This window comes from Polyodon spathula, chromosome 7, assembly GCF_017654505.1.
Source record: "Polyodon spathula isolate WHYD16114869_AA chromosome 7, ASM1765450v1, whole genome shotgun sequence".
NCBI lineage: Eukaryota > Metazoa > Chordata > Actinopteri > Acipenseriformes > Polyodontidae > Polyodon > Polyodon spathula.
The window spans coordinates 13,336,984-13,358,958 of NC_054540.1; the positions used below are offsets into that span (position 1 = coordinate 13,336,984).

At 34.9% G+C, this 21,975-nt stretch overlaps 1 protein-coding gene across 1 annotated transcript in view; it reads right to left on the reverse strand.

Annotated features, from left to right (window-relative positions):
- Positions 1-2,631: 2,631 nt before the first annotated feature.
- Positions 2,632-21,975, reverse strand: part of LOC121319010 (protein piccolo-like) — a 106,333-nt gene continuing 86,989 nt past the window's right edge. The window contains exons 24-28 of the mRNA XM_041256243.1: positions 18,374-18,509; positions 16,919-16,980; positions 8,880-9,014; positions 7,820-7,965; positions 2,632-6,589 (exon numbers count right to left, since the gene is read on the reverse strand). Of these exons, the coding sequence (XP_041112177.1) occupies positions 6,446-6,589; positions 7,820-7,965; positions 8,880-9,014; positions 16,919-16,980; positions 18,374-18,509 (623 nt within the window). The 3' untranslated portion in view covers positions 2,632-6,445. The remainder of the gene's footprint in view (positions 6,590-7,819; positions 7,966-8,879; positions 9,015-16,918; positions 16,981-18,373; positions 18,510-21,975) is intronic.

Here is a 21,975-nt window from a genome sequence, read left to right on the forward strand (position 1 = left end):
TGAAATTTCTTTTTTATTTAACTTTGTGCCTTCTGTATAAAAACAGTTTTCTCTTTCTGCTGGCATTTACTGTTTATTTCCCTCATTCTTGTCTGCTGTGTTTTGACATTTACTGTTGTTAAACTAATTTACAATAACTCAAGGCTTAATAGGTGATTAATCAGCTTAAGTTTTAATTTGTTTGTTTTGAACTGGTAAAATCTTCATATCTCATCGGACTGGCCTTCCGCAGAGCTGCTGGCACTGCCTCTCTTGAAGAATTTCCATATATCCATCTAACGTTAGTCGTTAGCTAGCCTACAGTTGAGAAATTGAGGATAATACAATGACATTGTGATCAACACTGTCACCTTTTCTACACATGACCTACTGATAATTGTTTTGCAATGGCCTACTGAATGAAAGCTACTGAGTATGAAAAGATATGTGCATGATGTTACGTCATCTGTCTCATTTATAGCCTGCCACAGATAGCAAAACTACATTAAATACAACGTTAATTAGATATCATCGCCACATAACTTAGGTCGAATTTAAAAGACACCGTTAACGTTACCGTTTGCTAGCTCGCAACGTCTGTTACACTGTAACTTACAGGCAAGGCAGCCTCACGTAAAAACGTACTGGTTAACAAAGCTTTGATTATGACCAAAGTCTATAGTAGTGAATACTCTCGCTCTCTCTGTTCTAACATACCACACATTCACAACGTAGCCTATCTGCATGAATCCGTCCTGACAGAGCCTTTTCCTGTCCTTTTACTGTTTGCTGGCAGTCTCAAGCAACAGCAGTAGCTAACGTTAACCAAAATGTTAACTACAAGTAGGCCTAACAGTCACTAGCGGGTGCAGTAGCAGCCTCCCCCAGGTCCTATTGCCCTCCCGGTAATACGTTTAAGATGCGATGGAACGGTTGAGGAAAAAAAAAGAAATAGGAGAAAATATATTCACTGATATATTGATTTATTTGGGGGCTAGAGCCCCCCTAAAATAGGCCTAGCGACGTCCCTGCTCATAGTCCTACAACCGCCGGTACATCTGCGAGCTAAAACGCCGTATTTAAATGAACAATGAAACTAAAATGGTTTATTTTCTAACTTACCACATATAAAGCACTATTTCAAAAAATGAAAAACTATAATAAATAAACATTTCGAAAGAAACTAGTGTGTAAACAGATGCACATACAAACTGTAAAAACAAAAGTAGTTTTTAATCTAGAACGAAAGTAACATGTGTCACTCTGTGTGTCAGCACAGAATCCAGGTTGACATAGTGTTAAGACATAACATGTAGCTCGGAGCACAGAATCCAGGTTGAGCTGCTGCAGCCTATAGCTTGGTGCGTCATCGATCCCAGTTGTTCTAGGTTAGAGGGGATAGAAATATATCTTGCTATAAAACGACAGCCAGCGCATATATATATATATATATATATATATATATATATATATATATATATATATATATATATATATATATATATATATATATATATATATATATATTAGTGTAGGTTATATTAAAAAAAAAAAAAAAAAAACGTATTGTAAAAAGGGGTAGTGTTAATGAAATGTTAGTTTTACATGTTCTTGAAACACATACACACAAATATACATTCTAAGTAGTGAAACTTGTAGGAAATTATAGTTTATATCATTGTGTGTGTGTTGGAAAGGTAACCAGACAAACAAGTAATGCGCGGCGTAATTCAGAATGTGCGCGAAAACACGTGAATTAATTTATCTTTTTACATGTTTTTACCTTCATGGCAACGCAAGCTCTCCTCACGATATTAAAAGTCGTTATTTTCCTACTTAGTAAGCAGACACGGACATTTAAATATCCCTTCCCCTCAATGACTATGCATTGAGTAGTCTGCATTGGCCTTAAGAGTAAAGCAAACTGGTCACGAGGAAAACTCATGATTGTGCATGTAAACGCCGCCATTGAATGGGAATCGTTCCTTTTTTTAAAATAACATTGTTCATAATAATATAAATCATTAAAAACGTAAGTGTTAGGGAAGTTTTGGGATTATCTGGGAACTTGCTAATATTGTGACTTCAGGTATAAAAATGTTTTTGTTTCAAAACGTTCATGTGGATAATTTAACAGCCATGGGATTTAATGCTAACCACACCTCCCACTATCTATTTAAAAGTGCTGATTGCATTCCTGACAAGATATTATTTATCAACCTTGAGTTTTTATGGAAAGAGAACTGTTCAACAGTATTAAGCAAGGCTACAAATAGAAGTGGACCTCAGCTTTATATGAAAGTTGTTTATACACATTTTTCTGTATATTGCCTGTGGCATATTATTACCAATAACTACTGTTATCCTTGTAATCTTTTCAAACCCATTACCAACCTTAAAATAAAAAGAACTCAAACAGGGCTGTGTTAAAGTATTCTAGCTTAATTGTATAGCTTATAATTAGGAGTTCTATATTTTGCCTGTGATGAAGTGGCTTGATCCTTATTATTTACATGGTTTTATACCGCTACAAGATAAGAATTATGATGCTTATCACCACAAACAAAAGGGTCCACTAGAGAATTTAACAAGAGATCGAAAATCATGTCCACAAGCATTTTTTTAAATATTTATTATTTTGACTGAGGGAACAGCTTTTTGTACAGCACAAATTGCATAATATCTCAAGATACATCCTGTGTACAACCACAAAACCATGACATCATTCTTTTTTTTTTTTTTTTTTTTTTTTTTTTTTTTTACACAGATTGAAAACCCAGACAAGATTTACAAGCATATCTTTGTACAGTTATCATACTGCTTTAATTAAATTTACATAGAACTTGGAAGCAAAAATCATATTAACAAACTACCAACAAAACATGCAACATCCAATGTGAAAGCATTGAAATTCTCCTGGAACTACTGAAGTTTTTATTATTATTTTTTTTTTAAATGTTATTTATTTTATTTTACTGTTCTTAATAAGCAAAACTTCAGGTTTGCTGTGGGTTCTGATAGGTTGACAGCACACACTCTATTCAGCCAATTAAATATTAACCTGAGCACATCACTAGACAACTATACAGATAAAGCCAAAGAGAATCAGTTTTTCACATTCACATGCTCAATGCCAGACCAAAGTAATAAATATGTAAATCTCTTCTGGTAGAAAAAATGATATATATTTACAAGGTTATAAATAAAGAAACTACATTCTCACAATTCACAATAATCGTAAGACTTCTTCATTTCCAGTTCACAAGAAAACAAGAGAGCTTTATGAAAACTAAATATGGAGCACACATAAAGATTTAAGAAGATCAACCGTATCATTCTATATAACGAAAAGCAATGTTTAAATGAATTTGTATGTGGATCAAATTATCTATCCCCAAATAATATGTATGGCAAGTATTGGCTGTTATAAACATGTATTTTTGTTTGTTCATTTCTAAAGTAACACTAATATTTTCTAAATGAAATGTTCTGTAAATGAAAAAAAATACTGTAAAATACACATGGAATGACGAGCAACCAATAAGAAACTGTACACTGAGAAATCAGATGTATTACAATGTACAGGAAGGATGTGGTCAACTTAAATTTGAATACTGAAAAGCAACTAAGCCACTTACAATGGCAACTGCAAATCCACATTATTATTACATTACATGGTATACATATCTTCTCATTAATAGGTCAGAACAGTTTGTAAACAAATATTTTGTGCTGCTGTTGACCCAAAACATGCCCCTTTCCTGTATTACTCCCAAATCAACTCTTCCTCTTCAATTGGTACCACATGAATGCAACATAGGAACGCTTTTGTGAAATGGATAATATATTGCGTGCAATAACAAATAATTAAAAATACAAAGTATAATTTAAATTTAAAGTGCACACCCTCCATGTACAGCTTTTAAAACTTCAACCTGGCAGGTTAAAAAAAAAAAAAAATCTTTAGAATAATATACAAACAGAAAGTAAGTTCATTCTCTATATAAGATAAGTATGTCCAGACATAATGCTTGCTTATGATTCATGTGTTAATAAAATGCATTAAAAGCACAACGTCTATTTTGCATAGAATTACTTCAACAGAACCTATGAATTTGGTTACAAAAAATTAGGTTGGTACATGTTGTAAGCATATTTTACTTTTAAAACCAACCCTGTGCCTTCTAAAACTGCAAGAGCATAGCTGGCAACTTTATTGATATTGATTTGAAAGTCTCAGGTCTCGTAGCACTGTGCCATAGAAGGCCAGTCAGATTGTTATTCAGTGTGCAATTCTGGGTCTGGGTCTTGTCCTCTTATATTGTAGGGTCAAGGCAGTTATCCTTTCCCATTTAATAAGTTTCATTAAGGATAATGGAGACTTTCAGTCTCTTTAAAATTAATCTAGAACTGAAACATAATGGTCAATTTCGAAGAAGTTTATAATCTATTTATTTCACTAATGTATTAAATGTTAAGCACTCAGTGCAAATTAAAAACTTGGAGACTGGTTTTCAGCAGTAGCACATGTACTGCACTGTATATGGATGTAGATGTGAAATACCAGGAGATACCTTCTGCTTCTTGGAGAATTTAAATGTCAATGGGACAGCACTGGTCTGAAACAGACCACAAACACATATTCATCAATTGCAGTCTAATCACATCTACACTACAACCGCTATGGACTACCAGCACTTTGGAATTCAACTATGTTCCACAGTACTGCTGAATTGTAGGATACATCTTCTTAATGGCATTGAAAGAATACATGTAAATTTCCCAACGATATTCAGGAATGTGTTTTAGACAAGCAATGCTGGGAATGCTTTGTCACAACATTAATTATCTGACTTCTATAACTGCAAAACACTTGTCAGGGCAAGCTGCATGAGGGTCCCAAGCTGCCACTTCCTGGCAGACAATTACAGATGACTATTTTTCAACCACACAGTGATGATTCAATTTTTGACAATTCCACGGAAACCATTTGCAGATTTTTTTTTTCTTTTTTTACACTGGCAACCCTAGAGCTGCTTCACACCCTTTAAAAACAACAGGCCCTGACAATTGTAGTATTAAAATGAATAATGGCAAACGGCCCTTCAAATTCCGCATTTGTTATCTGCTATATTTGACAGGGTTGTATCATTTTTTTTTTGTAAACCTTAGCCTATAGTTGTATCAGTAAATCATGGAAAGCTCATGTATTTGCTTTTGATGAAGCCATTGTTTTCCTAATATATTATATTGTATGTAAATAATAAATATCCTGCTTCCAAAGAACATTAAGATAAAATGGTAGCAAAGCTGTTACATAAAGCAACAGAGGTTCTCTAGGCTATTTTTTTGTTTTGTTTTGTTTTAGCAAAAATCCACCATGGCAATCCCAAACAAGTGTTTCAGGTGTTGCTTTACAGTGCACATAGTCATAAATACTGGTATAGTATACCCCCAACCCTAGTTCAGGGTTTTCATTGGCATATGAAACCTATTTATTCTGTGTTTTCCTATGTCATATATCTATACTGTAGAATACTGAATAAACCCCATATGTACTTAGAATGAATAGTCCTTACTAACATGAGGATGTCATCCAGGAATGTTTTAGTTTGTTGTTACTGTGTTAAAATGCAGTGTGTTTGACATTTGAGGGATTACTCCTTTGAGGTGATATGCATGTAATAATGTGTGTTAGGAAAGAGAAAAATAAATGACAACCTGACCTATGCTTAAGACATAAATAAACATCGATTCAAATCTGTAATAGAAAACATTTTTCTTCGAACAAATGCCCACTATGTTGCAATTATTAAGTATATAAAAAATTATAAATACATTAATTCAATGTGTCAACATCAATTGGAACACATCTTGTCCTAGTAAAATGGATTAAAACCCCACCAATAAATCAGATCTCATTGTAATAGTTACTAGAATGCCACTTCTAAAGAAAGTACATCTGAAAACGTTGTTCCTGTCTTTGTGCAATGCATTAATGACACTCGAGGTGTCAAGAAATGCACCTTCACACTATTCAGAAGTGCAATGTGCAAATTCTGTCTTGTGATACCCTGCACAAGGTTATACTGCATAAAATAAATATCTCCTTTGTGTCACACAGAGAACCAGCTTGCTTTCCATTTTATGGCAACCAGCCTCTCTGGATTAACACCTTCCTACAGTTCTTACTTCCTTGCCAGTTAAGTAAGTCACTGCTGTTAAATGTGATTTGAAGTTCCATTTACTTTTTGAAAGTACCTGTTTGTGAATTTGAAAGTTGTTATATTCTGTAACTCGTTCTTCACCTGGCCTCTGTGAAGTGAGGCAGCCTCAGTATGACCTGGACTTTCTCTCCCCACCCTTTTGGGGGTCTACTAGTAGCTAACAGAACAAAACTAATGGAGCCGGACTTCTTCTTTCCTAAGGAACAACATAAATATTGTGCAAACACCCTGAGCAGTTGTTATGGGTGACTTTGTGTGGAGCTGACCAACAGTTTGTGCCAGTTAACCACTCTTTTTCTTAGGTCCACTTTGTCAAGCCAGATGTAGGCCTCTCCAATCAGAGTCTTCTTCATGAACTTCCCTCCATTCGAAACCAGAAACATCTGCAAGGAACAAGGTTGACATTATCTTAACCTTAGTCCAGTAGACGTAAAACAGTCACAATTAGTGTTTCTATGTACAGTCAGGTAAATGCTGTCATCTGTTATCCAGGTTTCCACCTCACAAATTACTTAAAGATGATTAGCTTTCTTTCCTGAGTTATTACAATATGTTACTGCAGTGATGACTTTCTGCATGAGGCATTATGTTATTAATTATAAGTTTTACATTCTGTGTGTGTGTGTGTCTTTTATACTTAAGTTGTTTTTAATCATTATGTTTAAATTGTGTGTGGATGTGTTTTTATAGTCGTTTTAATGTGCTTATTAATTCAGTTGCTTTAATATGCTTTTATATTAAGTTTCTAAACAGTATTGTTTAAGTTTCGAGTTCTTCCATTTCCCATTGGCAAAACCAGCTACGTGCAGTTTTTGCATAGCCTAACACGACTCAAAATCACAGATAGATGTCTGAGCTAAATCCCAAAAGGCAGGAGATTAGCAGAAATAGTGTGAGATGGGGGGGACGGGGACGGGGACTGAAAGACAAGATGGATGCGCACTGCTAGGTACAATGTGGTATACAACCCCTCCCCCTCCCCCCCCACACCCCCCCACCCCCACCCCCCCCCTTTTCCCCCACAGAGGGAGTGTGCAATGATAGAGTGGAAACCCCTATCATTTAACAGAAGTAAGACAAATATGAGTGGAGTCAACAATTGTTTACAAAGGTATAAATATAAAATATGAAGTTTTGTTAGTCTTTCCATTTCTTTCGAACTGACTCCATGGATATCTGTGCTGTCTGATACAAACATATGCACTGAGATGTACTGAGGCCTTGTCCAAAGTTTAAATCTCATGCTTATATGACTGTATCTAAAGCGTTTTTTAATCAAAAAACGTATTTTAAGTCTTTTTAAAAATCAGAACTGTGATATTACAAAATGTTGGTCACATTTATAAATAATGACCGCCACAAATGAATAGCTGCTATTCCTACAGTGCCATTGGATTTTTTTTTCTCCAAAAGAGTATTACTGTAGAAACTTGACTTGCTGGAATGCACCCTGCCTGTTCCTAAACAAAAAGAAACTTCGATTTTTTTATTCAAAAAATGTAATCATATTTCCTTTTTAAGCCAATGTGTTTAGGAACTGTCAGGATACATTACAGCAAGTAAAGTATGTGCAGTAATACCCTTGACTCACAAAATGAATTAGTTATAGTTACCTGGATAGAGTGCCCTGCGGGATTCATACTAAAACGAAATGTCTCATTAAATGAAGGCTCACGATCATGCCTGCACACTCTCGTCTTCTTCTTAATCACTCTCTTCTGCGTCGCTACGTTGATGACATACAGCTTCACATACAAATCTGCAAAAACATTGGAGAAGAAAATGAAGGTCTGTGGATGTGTTCTGCACCATTGTATTCACTATTATATGAAAGCTACAGAAGTACAATGTAACACTTTTTTTTACTGAATTTATTTTACGCTATTGTTCAAATTTGGTTGTGCAGTTGTATCAAAATGTTCTCTAAAAATGATCAAAGTCTGTTCTGAAAATTAATTTTAGATTGTGTACATTTACGGTACTTTACTATGTTGGGGGACAATATTGTACATCTGGGGGCATTACTCTGTGTTGGTACCACAAACCATTCAAAACTGTAAAGTCTTTCAGAATTGATACAGTATATCCCTTTGCATTATACATTTGTGTGTGTGTGTGTGTGTTTGTGTGTGTGTGTGTGTGTGTGTGTGTGTATATATATATATATATATATATATATATATATATATATATATATATATATATTATTTTCCAATGATATGTGTCCTTATTCTTCATGCATTGCTGTAGTTTATTTTTGAAGGAGTCTGAGCAAGACTGAAGCAAGATCTAAAAATGACCACTGGGGGTGCACCAGTGATTTCTGTCAAATTACCATTGCGTACCTAAAGTGTGCCCACTGGCGATTTTGTTACTTGCCAAGCAAACATGCAACATAACCATGGTGCAGAAACAGTAATACGTGATGATTAAGGACATATTTAAGAGGAACAAAAATATATTATATATATATATATATATATATATATATATATATATATATATATATATATATATATGTGTGTGTGTGTGTGTGTGTGTGTGTGTGTGTGTGTGTGTGTGTGTGTGTGTGTGTGTGTGTGTGTGTGTGAGTAAATATACACTTAACCTTTTTAAAATAAACAGTTAACAACTTTTATTGTTATTTTTTCATTTAACAGCCTAATGGTTTACCTGGTAGATGATCAGGGGATTTAAATTTATAGGTGATGTTTCTACATTGAAGAATTTCCACTACAAGCTGTTCTCCCTCAGTCTTCATTTCTTTCTTCAGGGCAATTTTAATCTCCCCCATAATTTGGGTTTTCCCTATAGAGAAGATACAGTTTGGTTAGTTATTAAGGGTTCAACAGTAAAAACCCAATGGGACAAGTGCATTACAATGGAATTATTTAAAACTTAAGAGCACAGTTAGGATGTTTACATCCCACTTTGTCCATAAGGCAACATTTTAGACAATAAAAAATATTAAATTGAACGACTGTCTATTAAAAAGATATTTTGCACTTATCTCTTACACTTAAAGCAACACACTTGTGTCATATCTTCCTCAATAAAGCACTTACAGTAATGTCACTGTTGAGAAACCAATTTTTATTGTGTCAATCATTGTTGCGACTGATATAACAGACTTTATAAGGACAATTTACTATAAAGGCATCAGAAAAAATAAACACATGGCAAAAACAAAAAAGTATGACCCAAATTATAGATTACAATAGTACATCATTACCATGAAAAAATATTGAGATTGCTTGCAAACCTATATAAAATGCATATTTTTATGCTTAACCTTGCATTTTTGTTTGAAATCAAATGGCACAAAAGTCTCAGACATCCAGGCAACTACATGTCCAGCTGCTCAGGTGGAAAGGGAACCCAACAGATATCAAACTTTATTAAGTACAGTTTTCTAATGAGGTTTTGCGTGCTATTTGTACAGATAATACAATACAAGCTTCCCCTCAGGAGCTCCATTCTTGCTCTAGGATTGGGTCCCTTAGCTCCAGAGAGCGTGCTCATGGATTGAAGCAGCTCAGTCCCACTGGACTCCATCTGCACAAGTTTATGCCTGCTATTTATAGGTATCATCATTTTATTGTAATGGGACCTAAACAGACAACTAGCAGTTCCTTAAACTGATGCAGGCCAATCACTATGACTTAGGGGTGGTGGTGTTGCTGTGAGGAAGTGTTATATTTCCATAAATGCATTGCTGGTATACACAACAACAAACTATAGTCTAGCTTTTATACGTGTTACTTGAATGCAGATGCTCAGTAATGGTTTGCTTTATGTAATAATGAAACCAGTTACAATAAATGTATTACTCTCACAGTTGCATTTTAATGTTTCAAGTCATCTAAAAAACGTTACATAACATATGCCCATTACCTTCAGATTATGAGTATACACATTTCTGAGTTATAAGGAAACTAATTAAAAAACACACACACACACACACATATATATATATATATATATATATATATAGATATATATATATATATATATATATATATATATATATATATATATATATATATATACTACTTATTTATCATGTTAAGATTAAGTTATATTTTGAAAGTTATTTTTGAGTATTCTGAATACATTTCCGACTTTAAACAGATCATGTAGTACCATAATGTGTCCACAAGATGGGGCTGGTGACAAATCTAATCCACTTACACATTTAATTTAACACAGCGTGCTCAGTACTTTTAGACTAAATTAACATGTTGTAGGCACACATCTACCTAGGGCACAATTGAACAGTGTAGAGAGCATCTTGTGCATATCTGCCACATTTTTAAGCCTCATTATCTGTGCCAAGAATAACTGCAGAACACAACAATATTAAAGGTTGGTGCTCTGTCACAGTCTATGTAACTCACCAGGATGTTTGAATCATAGTTTTAGGTGTTATTCACAGTAAGTCAGTAAACTGGAACAACAGGTTGTCATACTGTCATTATTCAATGTTTTATTTTTTTCTGAAATAATCATGTCTCACCAGGTCTTGCAATTAATAAGCACAATTGTAAGACGCAGCTAGCATATCAGTAGCCTCTGTGAAATCAAGAAGGCAATATTCAATCAACACCTTACCTGTCTGTAGGGGCTATTTTTAAGAGAATATTTATAGGTGTGGATGTTTAACAAAACAGAGCTTACCATTGTTTTGTTTAAGATTCCTACTACTTTGATTAATTTCTTTAGGCTTGTATATTTAATTTTAGCATGATAATTATTTTAAACATCTCTCCTCAGACAATGTAAACTAAATATCCCCATCAAGCATGGCTGTGCAATGTTTCTTACTGTGACCTAATGTTTTCCTGACCCCAAGCAAAGCCATGATAGCCAAGTATAAATAGACTCCTTAGTGAAATCTGAAATGCACCTAGTGCATTAAACTCAAGTTACCATAGAGATTAGAAACACACCAATAGTTAAACATCTCTTCAGTCACATAAAGGCCTCCTGCAGCTCCCGTCGCTAAAACGGCCACATATTTGGTATTTAAATAATGGTTATTTTAGACACAAGTGCTGCAGAAGGCATTTTTTTATTGCCCCAATTTACCAAATCTACAGTCCCTGCAGTCAGATACCACATATTCAGAAGACTGCCTGTTTACTTGAAAAAAAGGAAAATACATTTTCTTATAATAATTATGTTGTGGCATGAAAACATCTACAAGCAAAACACACTTCAATCCTCACTATAACACAAGGTGTCAACATTTAGAACCATTCTGTCATTTATACATGACTCACCAGCGTCCAGTGGTATCAATTAATAAACTAATTGCTTTATGCACATTAATAAACCACAAGTGTTTTTTAGGTAAATGAAAGGTTGTTCTATATTGCACCTATACTATAAATAGATGCCATTTTGACAATCTGTAAATTCAGTTAATACTTTATTTTGTAAGATCAATTTGTAATGGGGAATGTGTTAAACTTTATATTAAAATTGACCCTGTTATTATGCAGTCTAGGCTATGGCGAATGGATTCTTGAAAATCAATACAATACAGAATTAGCCTGAATGGGCTCAGTTTTCTGAGTAATCAATCTATCTTGCAATCTGTTATACAATGACATTAGAAATGCATGTAGAAAAGGTGAAGCCATACTAATGGGGTATTGCAACTTCCTCCAAATAAAATGGGAAAACCCGTTGGGGAGCACGACAGCCGAAATTGAAATGGTAGAAATGACAAATGACTGCTTCCTAACACAATTTGTCAAGGCATCAACTAGAGGGGAGTATGCCTTGATTTAGTCTTTTCAAATAATGAAGACAGAATGACTAAAACAGAACCACTGGCAAACTCAGATCACAACATGGTCTCATTTGAAGTGCTTTTTAAAACCCCAAAAGTAACAACTAAAGCTAAGGTTTACAATTTTAAAAAGGCAAACTATGAAGGAATGAAACAAAGACTAACAGAAGCAGATTGGAGTAAAACAGAGAAAACATCAACAGAAAAATAATTACAAAACAATTACATTCCAAAAGTAGACAAATCAGAATCAAAAAGACCAACATGTTTTAATAGATCAATTAAAACAAATATTTAGAGGGACCAACAACAAAGTACACATGAAGTAATTAGAACTGCAAACGCAAGTCAAAAAGGAAGTTAGAAGGGCCAAGAGAGAGATAGAACTGAACACTGCTAAGGGGGCTAAAACCAATTACAAAAAGTTTTTTCTAATATTGTAACAGCAAAAGAACATTCAACTAAGTAAAATGTTTAAGATGGCAAAAGCATAGATGGAGAAAAAAATAGCAAATATATTAAATGATTACTTTTCACAAGTTTTTACAGATGAGAATATGGACAACGTGCCCGACATGTGGCGTAGTGGTTAGCACTGCTGACTCACAGTGCCTGGGTTCAAATCTGGCCTAGGGGGTCTGTCTGTGTGGAGTTTGCATGTTCTCCCCGTGTTCGCATGGGTTTTCTCCGGGTACTCCGGTTTTTGCCCACAGTCCAAAGACATGCTGTTCAGGTTGATTGGTCATTCTAAATTGCTCTTGATGTGAATGTGTGTGTGTGTGTGTCTGTGTGGTTCCCTGTGATGGACTGGCATCCCATCCAGGGTGTAGTTCTGCTTTGCGCCTTGTTAGGCTGCTGCTTTAGGCTCCTGCTTACCGTGACCCTGTAAAGGATTAAGTGGTTATTGATAATGGATGAATAACAGAGATATAAGTGTTAAAGGGACTAGGAGCTCTTAAAATAAACAAACCCCCTGGGCCAGATGAGATCCTCCCAATAGTACTCAAAGAAATGAAAGAAGTTATTTACAAACCACTAACGAAGATCATGCAACAGTCTCTTGAGACAAGGATTGTACAGACAGACTGGAGAACTGCAAATGGCATACCAATCCACAAAAAGCTACACAAAAACCAACCAGGTAACTACAGACCAATAAGCCTGACTATATATAAACTTATGAAAATAACCTATATGGTAACAGTATCCTGGGAGACTGTCAGCATGGTTTTAGGAAAGGGAGGATGTATCTAACTAACCTGCTTGATTTTTTTGAAGATAAAACATCGGCAATGGATAATTGCAAAGTTTATGAAATGGTTTATTTAGATTTCCAGAAAGCTTTTGACAAAGTCCTGCATAAAAGATTACTTCTCAAACTGAATGCAGTAGGGATTCAAAGAAATGCATGCACATGGATTAGGGAGTGGTTAACATGTAGAAAACAGAAAGTACTGATTAGAGGAGGAACCTCAAAATGGAGTGAAGTAACCAGTGGAGTACCACAGGGATCAATCAGTATTAGGTCATCTGCTATTCCTAATCTACATTAATGATTTAGATTCTGGTATAGTAAGCAAACTTGTTAAATTTGCAGACGACATAATAACAGGAGCGGACAAACACCTTTGCTGCAGCAAAGGTCATTCAAAATTATCTACATAGCATTTAGAACTGGGCAGACATATGGCAAGTTACATTTAATATTGAAAAGTGTAAGGTACTGCACAGGCAGTAACAATGTCCACTATAAATACTATATGGGAGATGCTGAAATTGAAGAAAGAATCTATGAAGAAGATCTAGGAGTTTATGTTGACTCAGATATGTCTTCACCTACACAATGTGGGGAAGCTATAAAAAGGCCAAAAAAATGCTCGGATATATATAGTGAAAAGTGTTGAATTTAAATCAAGGGAAGTAATGTTAAAACTGTACAATGCACTAGTAAGACCTCATCTTGAATACTGTGTGCAGTTCTGGTCACCTCGCTACAAAAAGGACATTGCTGCTCTAAAAAGAATGCAGAAGAGTGAGCAGAATTATTCTGGGTTTAAAAGGCATGTCATTTTCAGACAGGCTTAAAGAATTGAATCTATTCAGTCTTGAACAAAGAAGATACGCGGCGACCTAATTCAAGCATTCAAAATTCTAAAAGGTATTGACAATTTCAACCCAAGGGACTTTTTCGACCTGAAAAAAGAAACAAGGACCAAGGGTCACAAATGGAGATTAGATAAAGGGGCATTCAGAACAGAAAATAGGAGGCTCTTTTTTACACAGAGAATTGTAAGAGTCTAGAACCAACTCCCCAGTAATATTGTTGAAACTGACATCCTGGGAGCCTTCAAGAAGTGCTTGTTGAGCTTCTGGGATCAATAAGCTGCTAACAACCAAACGAGCAATATGGGCCAAATGGCCTCCTCTCGTTTGTAAACTTTCTTATGTTCTTATGTTCTAACTGGTTCTTAATAAAGAAGATAGACTGAATTATTTAACTGGTACTTTTAATCTATATTACTTAATAGTTTTTTTTTTGCTGTGTAACTTTTTATGCCATCATATATTTTGAGGTTTGTCAGGAAAAAAGCCACATTGCGTGTTTCCTTAGCCGTGTGTAAGCAAGTCCATTACAAACCATTTTTCATGCTGTCTTTGAGTGCAGTGTCAGGCCTGTGTAAGAGCATTTTACTTAGATCCAATTACCTTGCCTTCGATCCTCTGAGAGCTACTTTAGTGAATTAATTTATACATCCAGTGCTCTGTTTACTTCAGATACAGAAATCACAGCCTTATTACAGAATGCATTGCATTTGGACATCAAGGTAGACTGTACGTAAAACAATACAAGGCAAAGGTGGTCCTACGTACTTACGCATAAGTACATGGATACTACACGTCACAATTTACCCATCTATCTGGAGAACTTATTTATTCAGAAAAAACAGATTTACAATTAATTAATCAGATATACAGGCAAAGGAATGTTAAAACAATCACGCTTATTTTAATGTCACAAAAGTTTCCATATGTCTGGAGAACTTCTTAAATTGTGATAAACATTTTATTTTCTTATTCTATACTATTCTTTACATAATGTTGATATATTTCATGGTCACTCATCGTCATAGTGATTGCTCTAATTTTTAATTTTACAGTCGTGCTTGTTTTATTAGGTCAAGATTGAGGTGCTTGCCCTCCACCAAGCTTGACATGCACAATCTATGTTCCTACACCTTATGAACAACACAATTCCAATAGAAAATGAAAACAAAAACAATTGATTGTGAAAATTGTTGGAAAAGAGTAAAACATGGAAAGTTAATGAGCAACTCCAGGGATGAAAAGAAATGCCCCCCTCTGTATTAGAACTGTAAGGAACTGGCTTAAAGTAACAACTTTTTTAAGGTGAAATAGACCTCCTTAAAACAATGAAAGTAACAGTCTGTATGTTGGCACAACAATGTTATTAGTCAATTTTAAACAAAATTCTAAAAAAGAATGATCCATTCAAGCATGAGCAAGGGATGCTGTCTCCTTTGAAATATCAAACAAGGAAACAATTGTGCTTGCTTTGCGTTGTGCCTCCTTCTGCTGGAGCTAAAGCAATTATTCAGTGCTAGTGATTTCCTTTTTTTACTATTCTCTCAGAGTATTTTCATCACAAAATACATTTTTTCATTGACATATTCAGCAGACCGTTAGTCCCCAGACAGTCCCTGGACGTGATTCACATGTGGGTGTCAAAAGGCAAGTTGCTGAGCCATTGTCATTGACTGTTATCCAGATTGAAGTTACTGGTAGAGGAGTATCATTTAGTTTTAATTGCAACAAATTACAGAAAGTAGATTTAGGAATATAGTCCAATACTATCCACAAATCACAAGGAGTCATGAGTGCATTCATAGGCCATCAAAAATGAATGAAACATCCTAATTGACTGTCCAACCTTACATTGCTATACTGTATATAATAACTCTGCCAGTATAATGATATGCTTCTAAATCAGGTCAACAAGGTGGACGTACGAGCTCGAGCACTTCAGTTCAAAGCTAAGAAGCCTCTCTGAGCAAGTTACAGTAGAGCTATAAAATGTTTTGTTCTTCTCTGTGGAATCAAAATGATAAAGATCACTGAAGCACACAACTCATAACCTGGTGGTGTAGTTAGAAAATAAATAGAACAAGTAAATCACAAATCATTTGTTTGCTAATCTTTATCTAAACCACAAAAAAAAAGTAAGTTGAACTTTTTTCAATCTCAACTTTATCTTGGATTGGTTGCTGTTTTTCATGTCTAAGACAAAAGATAGATGTGTAGTGATGACCAGGACCTTACAATGTTATTTTTGGAATCTTCTCATAGGAATTGAGGGGAAATAACCATCCATATTTCAAAAACCTTTCTAACAAAATGATCATCTACTAATTAAAAAACACGTAACTGTACATGTTTGTCTCTTAAAACCATGAGGTCGATTAAGTTTGTAATGTCAACCATTTAATCTTCAACACTTCATCACTTAATAGTGTTAATATGTTAAAATAAAACATGTCTTTATGACAGGTGTTTCTATTTCTTTAATAGGAAGGGCTACCTAATACCCTACTAGACTTCTCAACTATATATATATATATATATATAATATATAATATATATATATATATATAACTTGAAATGGTGTATTAAAAAAATTGAATATGTTCTAGAATCCTTACAGAGGCCTGCCTTCTTTTATGCATTTTTCATCTGATAAATTAACATAAATGTTTGTTTTAATGTAGGCAATCAATTTGAAGACCCCCCCACCTCGCCCCCCACAAAAGTGCAATTATTTTTAATGCATTAAGAAAACTGCCTAAAATCACTGTAGTTTTATCTAAACATATAAATAGGATTGTAATCTTTTCTATACCTTCTTTTTCTGATAGGCCCAGTCCTTGTTGCTTCTCAGCACCATTTGGAATAGTCTTTCCCCTTTAGAAAACAGCATAATAAAAAAGTTTAGTTGTGGAGTCTGAGATGATATTTAAACTCTCTGCAATGCAATAAATAAACAAACAAACAAACAAACAAACAAATAAATAAATAGTTTCTTCAAAGATACATCGTCATATTTCACGATTAACTTTTTTTCATATAAACTGTCACTTTATAAAGTGAAAATGTATTACAGCAGATAAATGTGGGAGAAATATGGACATTTTAGTGCCTGTAGACACTTCTTAACAGTTTATTTCATGGGGGGTGGAGGCGGTTTTTAAAAATCTAGATGTGCTGTGATTCAGGCGTTTCATCATCTGTAATCTAACTATGCTGATGGGTGATTCCAGTGTTTCCAGTTATCCTCCTGCACGCTTAGCTTTCATTACTGCAGAATATTGATTTGCGTGTAAAACGAACAGTAGACGATAATGACCGACAAAAGATAAGCACTCAATTTAAAGGATAGGGCATGTGTGTCACACCAACCTTTAGATGGTGTTTTTAAAGTAGTTGTGGCCCATGAAATGGGTAAGTTATAAAGGTGTTTCCTGTAAAATGTTTTCAGTGTAATTAATAGCAGGCTTTTTAATTTGAGATTTAAGAATCAAGGCAAACTGTATAGACGTTTGACTATGCATCTGAGTAGTTTCAGTAATTTTTATTTGCTATTCTTTAACTAACTGTTTAATATAAGGATATAAGGACTAAGAAAAATGTAAGGAAAAAATTATCTTTCCCATCTTAAAAACTGGTGACATTTTTTGTTTTTGAATGTGTTTACCAAGTAGGATGCCTGCCAAAGCAATAGCTTGTTTGAATTGCTGAGTTCATAATAATAATAATAATCATCATCATCTTTACACATAACCCAGTTTTGTTTGTACCAGCATGGGCGTATTTAACAGGATGCATATCATTTAATCCCACTGGCAACACTTGAATTATTTGTAAGTGTCAATCCGCTTTTAAAGAGCAGCTGTAACTAATTCATTTAGATGCTTTTTTTCTTACTAACACAAAATTAACTTCATTTTTTCCCTCTTTTAAAAAACGTATTATTCAAGCATGTCTTGAGTAAATATGTGTGCCTTACCACAAGTCTGTCAGGGTGGTAATATTCAGGCAGGTGTCTTGGTGTGCTTGTAATGTTGCAAACGTTGTCACGCAACTTCATATAAAGTGTGATCTACAGTAGGTGTATAGCTGAGCACTGTGAGCCATGGCAATTATTAGGCAAGCTCATGATCGCAATAATCACCCTGCCTTTTCTGTGATAGAACTTTTACAAGGTGGGACTGGGGAACCCATTGCTTCAGTTCTAACCTACAGTACTGCAATATTGAGTTTTAGATAATGCATGGATAAAATAAACAACAGTACTTACATTCGTGGAGCAGGTAAGATGTTATTTTCCCCTGCCGTGGCGCTGCCTTCGCTGTCTACACTGTATCCACTCCCAAAGCTGCTGATGGATGAGGCAGTCGAGACAGAGGAGTCAGTGGCTCTGTGGTTGGACCTTGCTGTACAAAAAGTGAACAGAATTTTAAAGTAAGGGATTTCAATCTATGGCTTTTCAATTTGTTTGCCTTTGAAAAATTAAATTCTGGTGCACAGCTGAATTACACTTTGTTAGAAATATTTTTTGCTTTCAATCCAATAGACATCAGGTGATACTTTGCATTCCACACTGTCAATATTTAGCATGCTGAACATTGTCAGAATTTGCACTGGCACTGACACACATCCTGCCCTGACTCAACTTTATTTAAAGAGCATGATCTGTGAAAAAATTAATCTAAAGTAACACAACACCAATAATGCAAAATATATTCTGTACAGGAAAAAGATCTGTTTTAGGTGAAAAGGCAATTAGCCTGTTTGTTGCTACTAAAGGAATATGCATATCATCAGAAAATAGTCAAAGGGAAATCTGTTTTACATTTGCCAAGAAATTACATGCTGTATCAATCAGTCAGTTATTACGTTTCTTGCCAGATGAAAAACAACGCTTGTCTAATGATGCATCATCACTAAATACAGAATGCACGTATAATCAGAGATGCTTACATAGACATACAAGCATGTCTATGAGCACGTTACCTCCTGCATACAAACCATACTCCCTCAAGCACACAGTTACACTCATGTCCATAAACAGAAAAACAGAACAGTTCTGAATGCTTCAATATGATTTTAAGGGGTAGGTGCAATAATCGCAAACCAGTTGCAAACGAGCCAGAAGTCTTTGGTGAAATGTACCAAATAAGCACAATGCTATTTGCGACTTTTTAGGGAATACTTTGCAACAGTAGTTTCTGTGCGCAGTTCAAGTGTCTATGAATATGTAATTATGGGTATTGCTGCAGAAATTCGCAAAAAGGGGGCGGAGATGGTGCAAAGGAGGGTTCTCAAATATTATAATGAGATGTACGAAAGCTGCAGGCAGTTGCGACACTTACAATTGTATCAATTTGTCAAGAACTTTTGAAAGCATGTTATAAACAACACAATTACTGCTGGCATTTCCCAACCATTTTTTCTCATGTGTTGCCAATTGTGCTCAATGCATTTTTGAGGCAAACAGCCAAATACCTATATGCAGGGTGTACTTACAAGCCTTCAAAACACATTTCTTTGACATTTCTGGTTTCCCCAAAGTATTGGGAGCAATAGACTGCACACATGTGCCGCTAACCCCTCCAGGATACGGACAACATGCCCCACATGTCGACCTGCTCCTATCCAGTTTTAAATAACTTTAGCATAACAGAGACAGAAGTGTTAAAGGGACTAGGAGCTCTTAAAATAAACAAATCCCCTGGGCCGGATGAGATCCTCCCAATAGTATTCAAAGAAATGAAAGAAATTATTTACAAACCGCTAACTAAGATCATGCAACAGTCTCTTTAAAGAGGGGTTGTACAGACAGACTGGAGAACTGCAAACGTAATACTGATCCACAAAAAGGGAGACAAAACCGAACCTTGTAATTACAGACCAATAAGCCTGACTTCTATTATATATAAACTTATGTAAACTTTAACAAAATCCAAAATGGAAAATTGCCTATATGGCAACAGTATCCTGGGAGACAGTCAGCATGGTTTTAGGAAAGGGAGATTGTGTCTAACTAACCTGCTTGATTTTTTTGAGGATGCAACATCGACAATGGATAATTGCCAAGCATATTTAAATATTTAGATTGATTTTTAGATTTCCAGAAAGCTTTTGACAAAGTCCTGCATAAAAGCTTAATTCTCAAACTGAACTCAGTAGGGTTTCAAGGAAATGCATAAACATGGAATAGGGAGTGCTTAACATGTAGAAAATAGAAAGGATTGGAGTGAGGTAATCAGTGGAGTACCACAGGGATCATGATTATGTCCTCTGCTCTTCCTAATCTACATTAATGAATTAGATTCTGTTATAGTAAGCAAAGTTATTAAATTTGCAGACGACACAAAAATAGGAGGAGTGGCAAACACCATTACAGCAGCAAAGGTCATTGAAAATGATTTAGACAGCATTCAGAACAGGGCAGACACATGGGAAATGACATTTAAGAGAGAAAAGTGTAAGGTACTGCACACAGGCAATACAAATGTGCATTACAAATATCATATGGGAGATATGAAATTGAAGAAGGAATCTATGAAAATGACCTAGGAGTTTATGTTGACTCAGAAATGTCTTCATCTAGACAATGTGAGGAAGCTAAAAAAGGCCAAAAAAATGCTTGGACATATAGTGAAAAGAGTTAAATTTAAATCAAGTGAAGTAATGTGAACTTTACAATGCATTAGTAAAACCTTATCTAGAATATTGTGTTCAGTTCTGGTCACCTCCCTACAAAAAGGATATTGCTGCTCTAGAAAGAGTGCAAAAAAGAGCGACCAGAATTATTCCAGGTTTGAAAGGCATGTCATATGCAGACAGGCTAGAAGAATTCTTGAGTCTACATGGCGATCTGATTCAAGCATTCAAAATTCTAAAAGCTATTGACAATGTCAACCCAAGGGACTTTTTCGACTTGAAAAAAGAAACAAAAGAACAGTGGTCACAAAAGGAGATTAGATAAAGGGGCATTCAAAACATAAAATAGGAGGCACTTGTTTTACACAGAGAATTGTGGGAGTCTGGAACCAACTCCCCAGTAATGTTGTTGAAGCTGACACCCTGGGATCCTTCAAGAAGCTGCTTGACAAGAATCCGTGATCAATATGCTACTAACATCCAAATGAACAAGATGGGCCAAATGGCCTCCTCTCATTTGTAAACGTTTTTATGTTCTTGTGAACATCTGTATAGGAATAGGAAACACGCCTATCTTTAATGTGCTGGTAGTTAGTAATTGTACACAATTTGCACTGCAACCCTGACTAACTTAAATAAAAACGAACAGTATACATTGGCTTATAGGATACTAACAATATGAATTAGTGGTATAATGAAAAATGTGTTGCTAGTTCCTTGAAATTCGTATTAACGTGAATTGACTGTCCTCCTGTAAGTATCATAACTTGCCAATGCGGCAACATGATCTACTTTGTGTCAATTGTCTAGGCTGCTAAGTTAATAATAATTTTAAAAAAAAAAAAAAAAAAAAACAAACAAATAAATAAATAAATAAAACCACTAAAATCATTTAGTTTCAATTTAAAATAATCTTTTATTCTCATTGTACACCAATGTGTACAATGCAGCTGCATGATTTATTTTGTGTTACTGGTAGCCTACAGGCTAAAGTAAAAAGAAAGTGCCTAGGTAATCATTTAATTTTACTACTGTACTGTAAGGGAGTACTGTACAGATTTATATTTTTGTTCATAATGTAATGTGTAGCATAACCAAAACACATTAGTGTTATTTCAGTGCAATGATTTATACATTTAAAATACATTGAGCACTAATGCGATTGTATTGTATTTTTTTTTAAACCCGAGACCTCCTAACAAAAACAACGTTGTTTTGATTCTTGCACCCTTG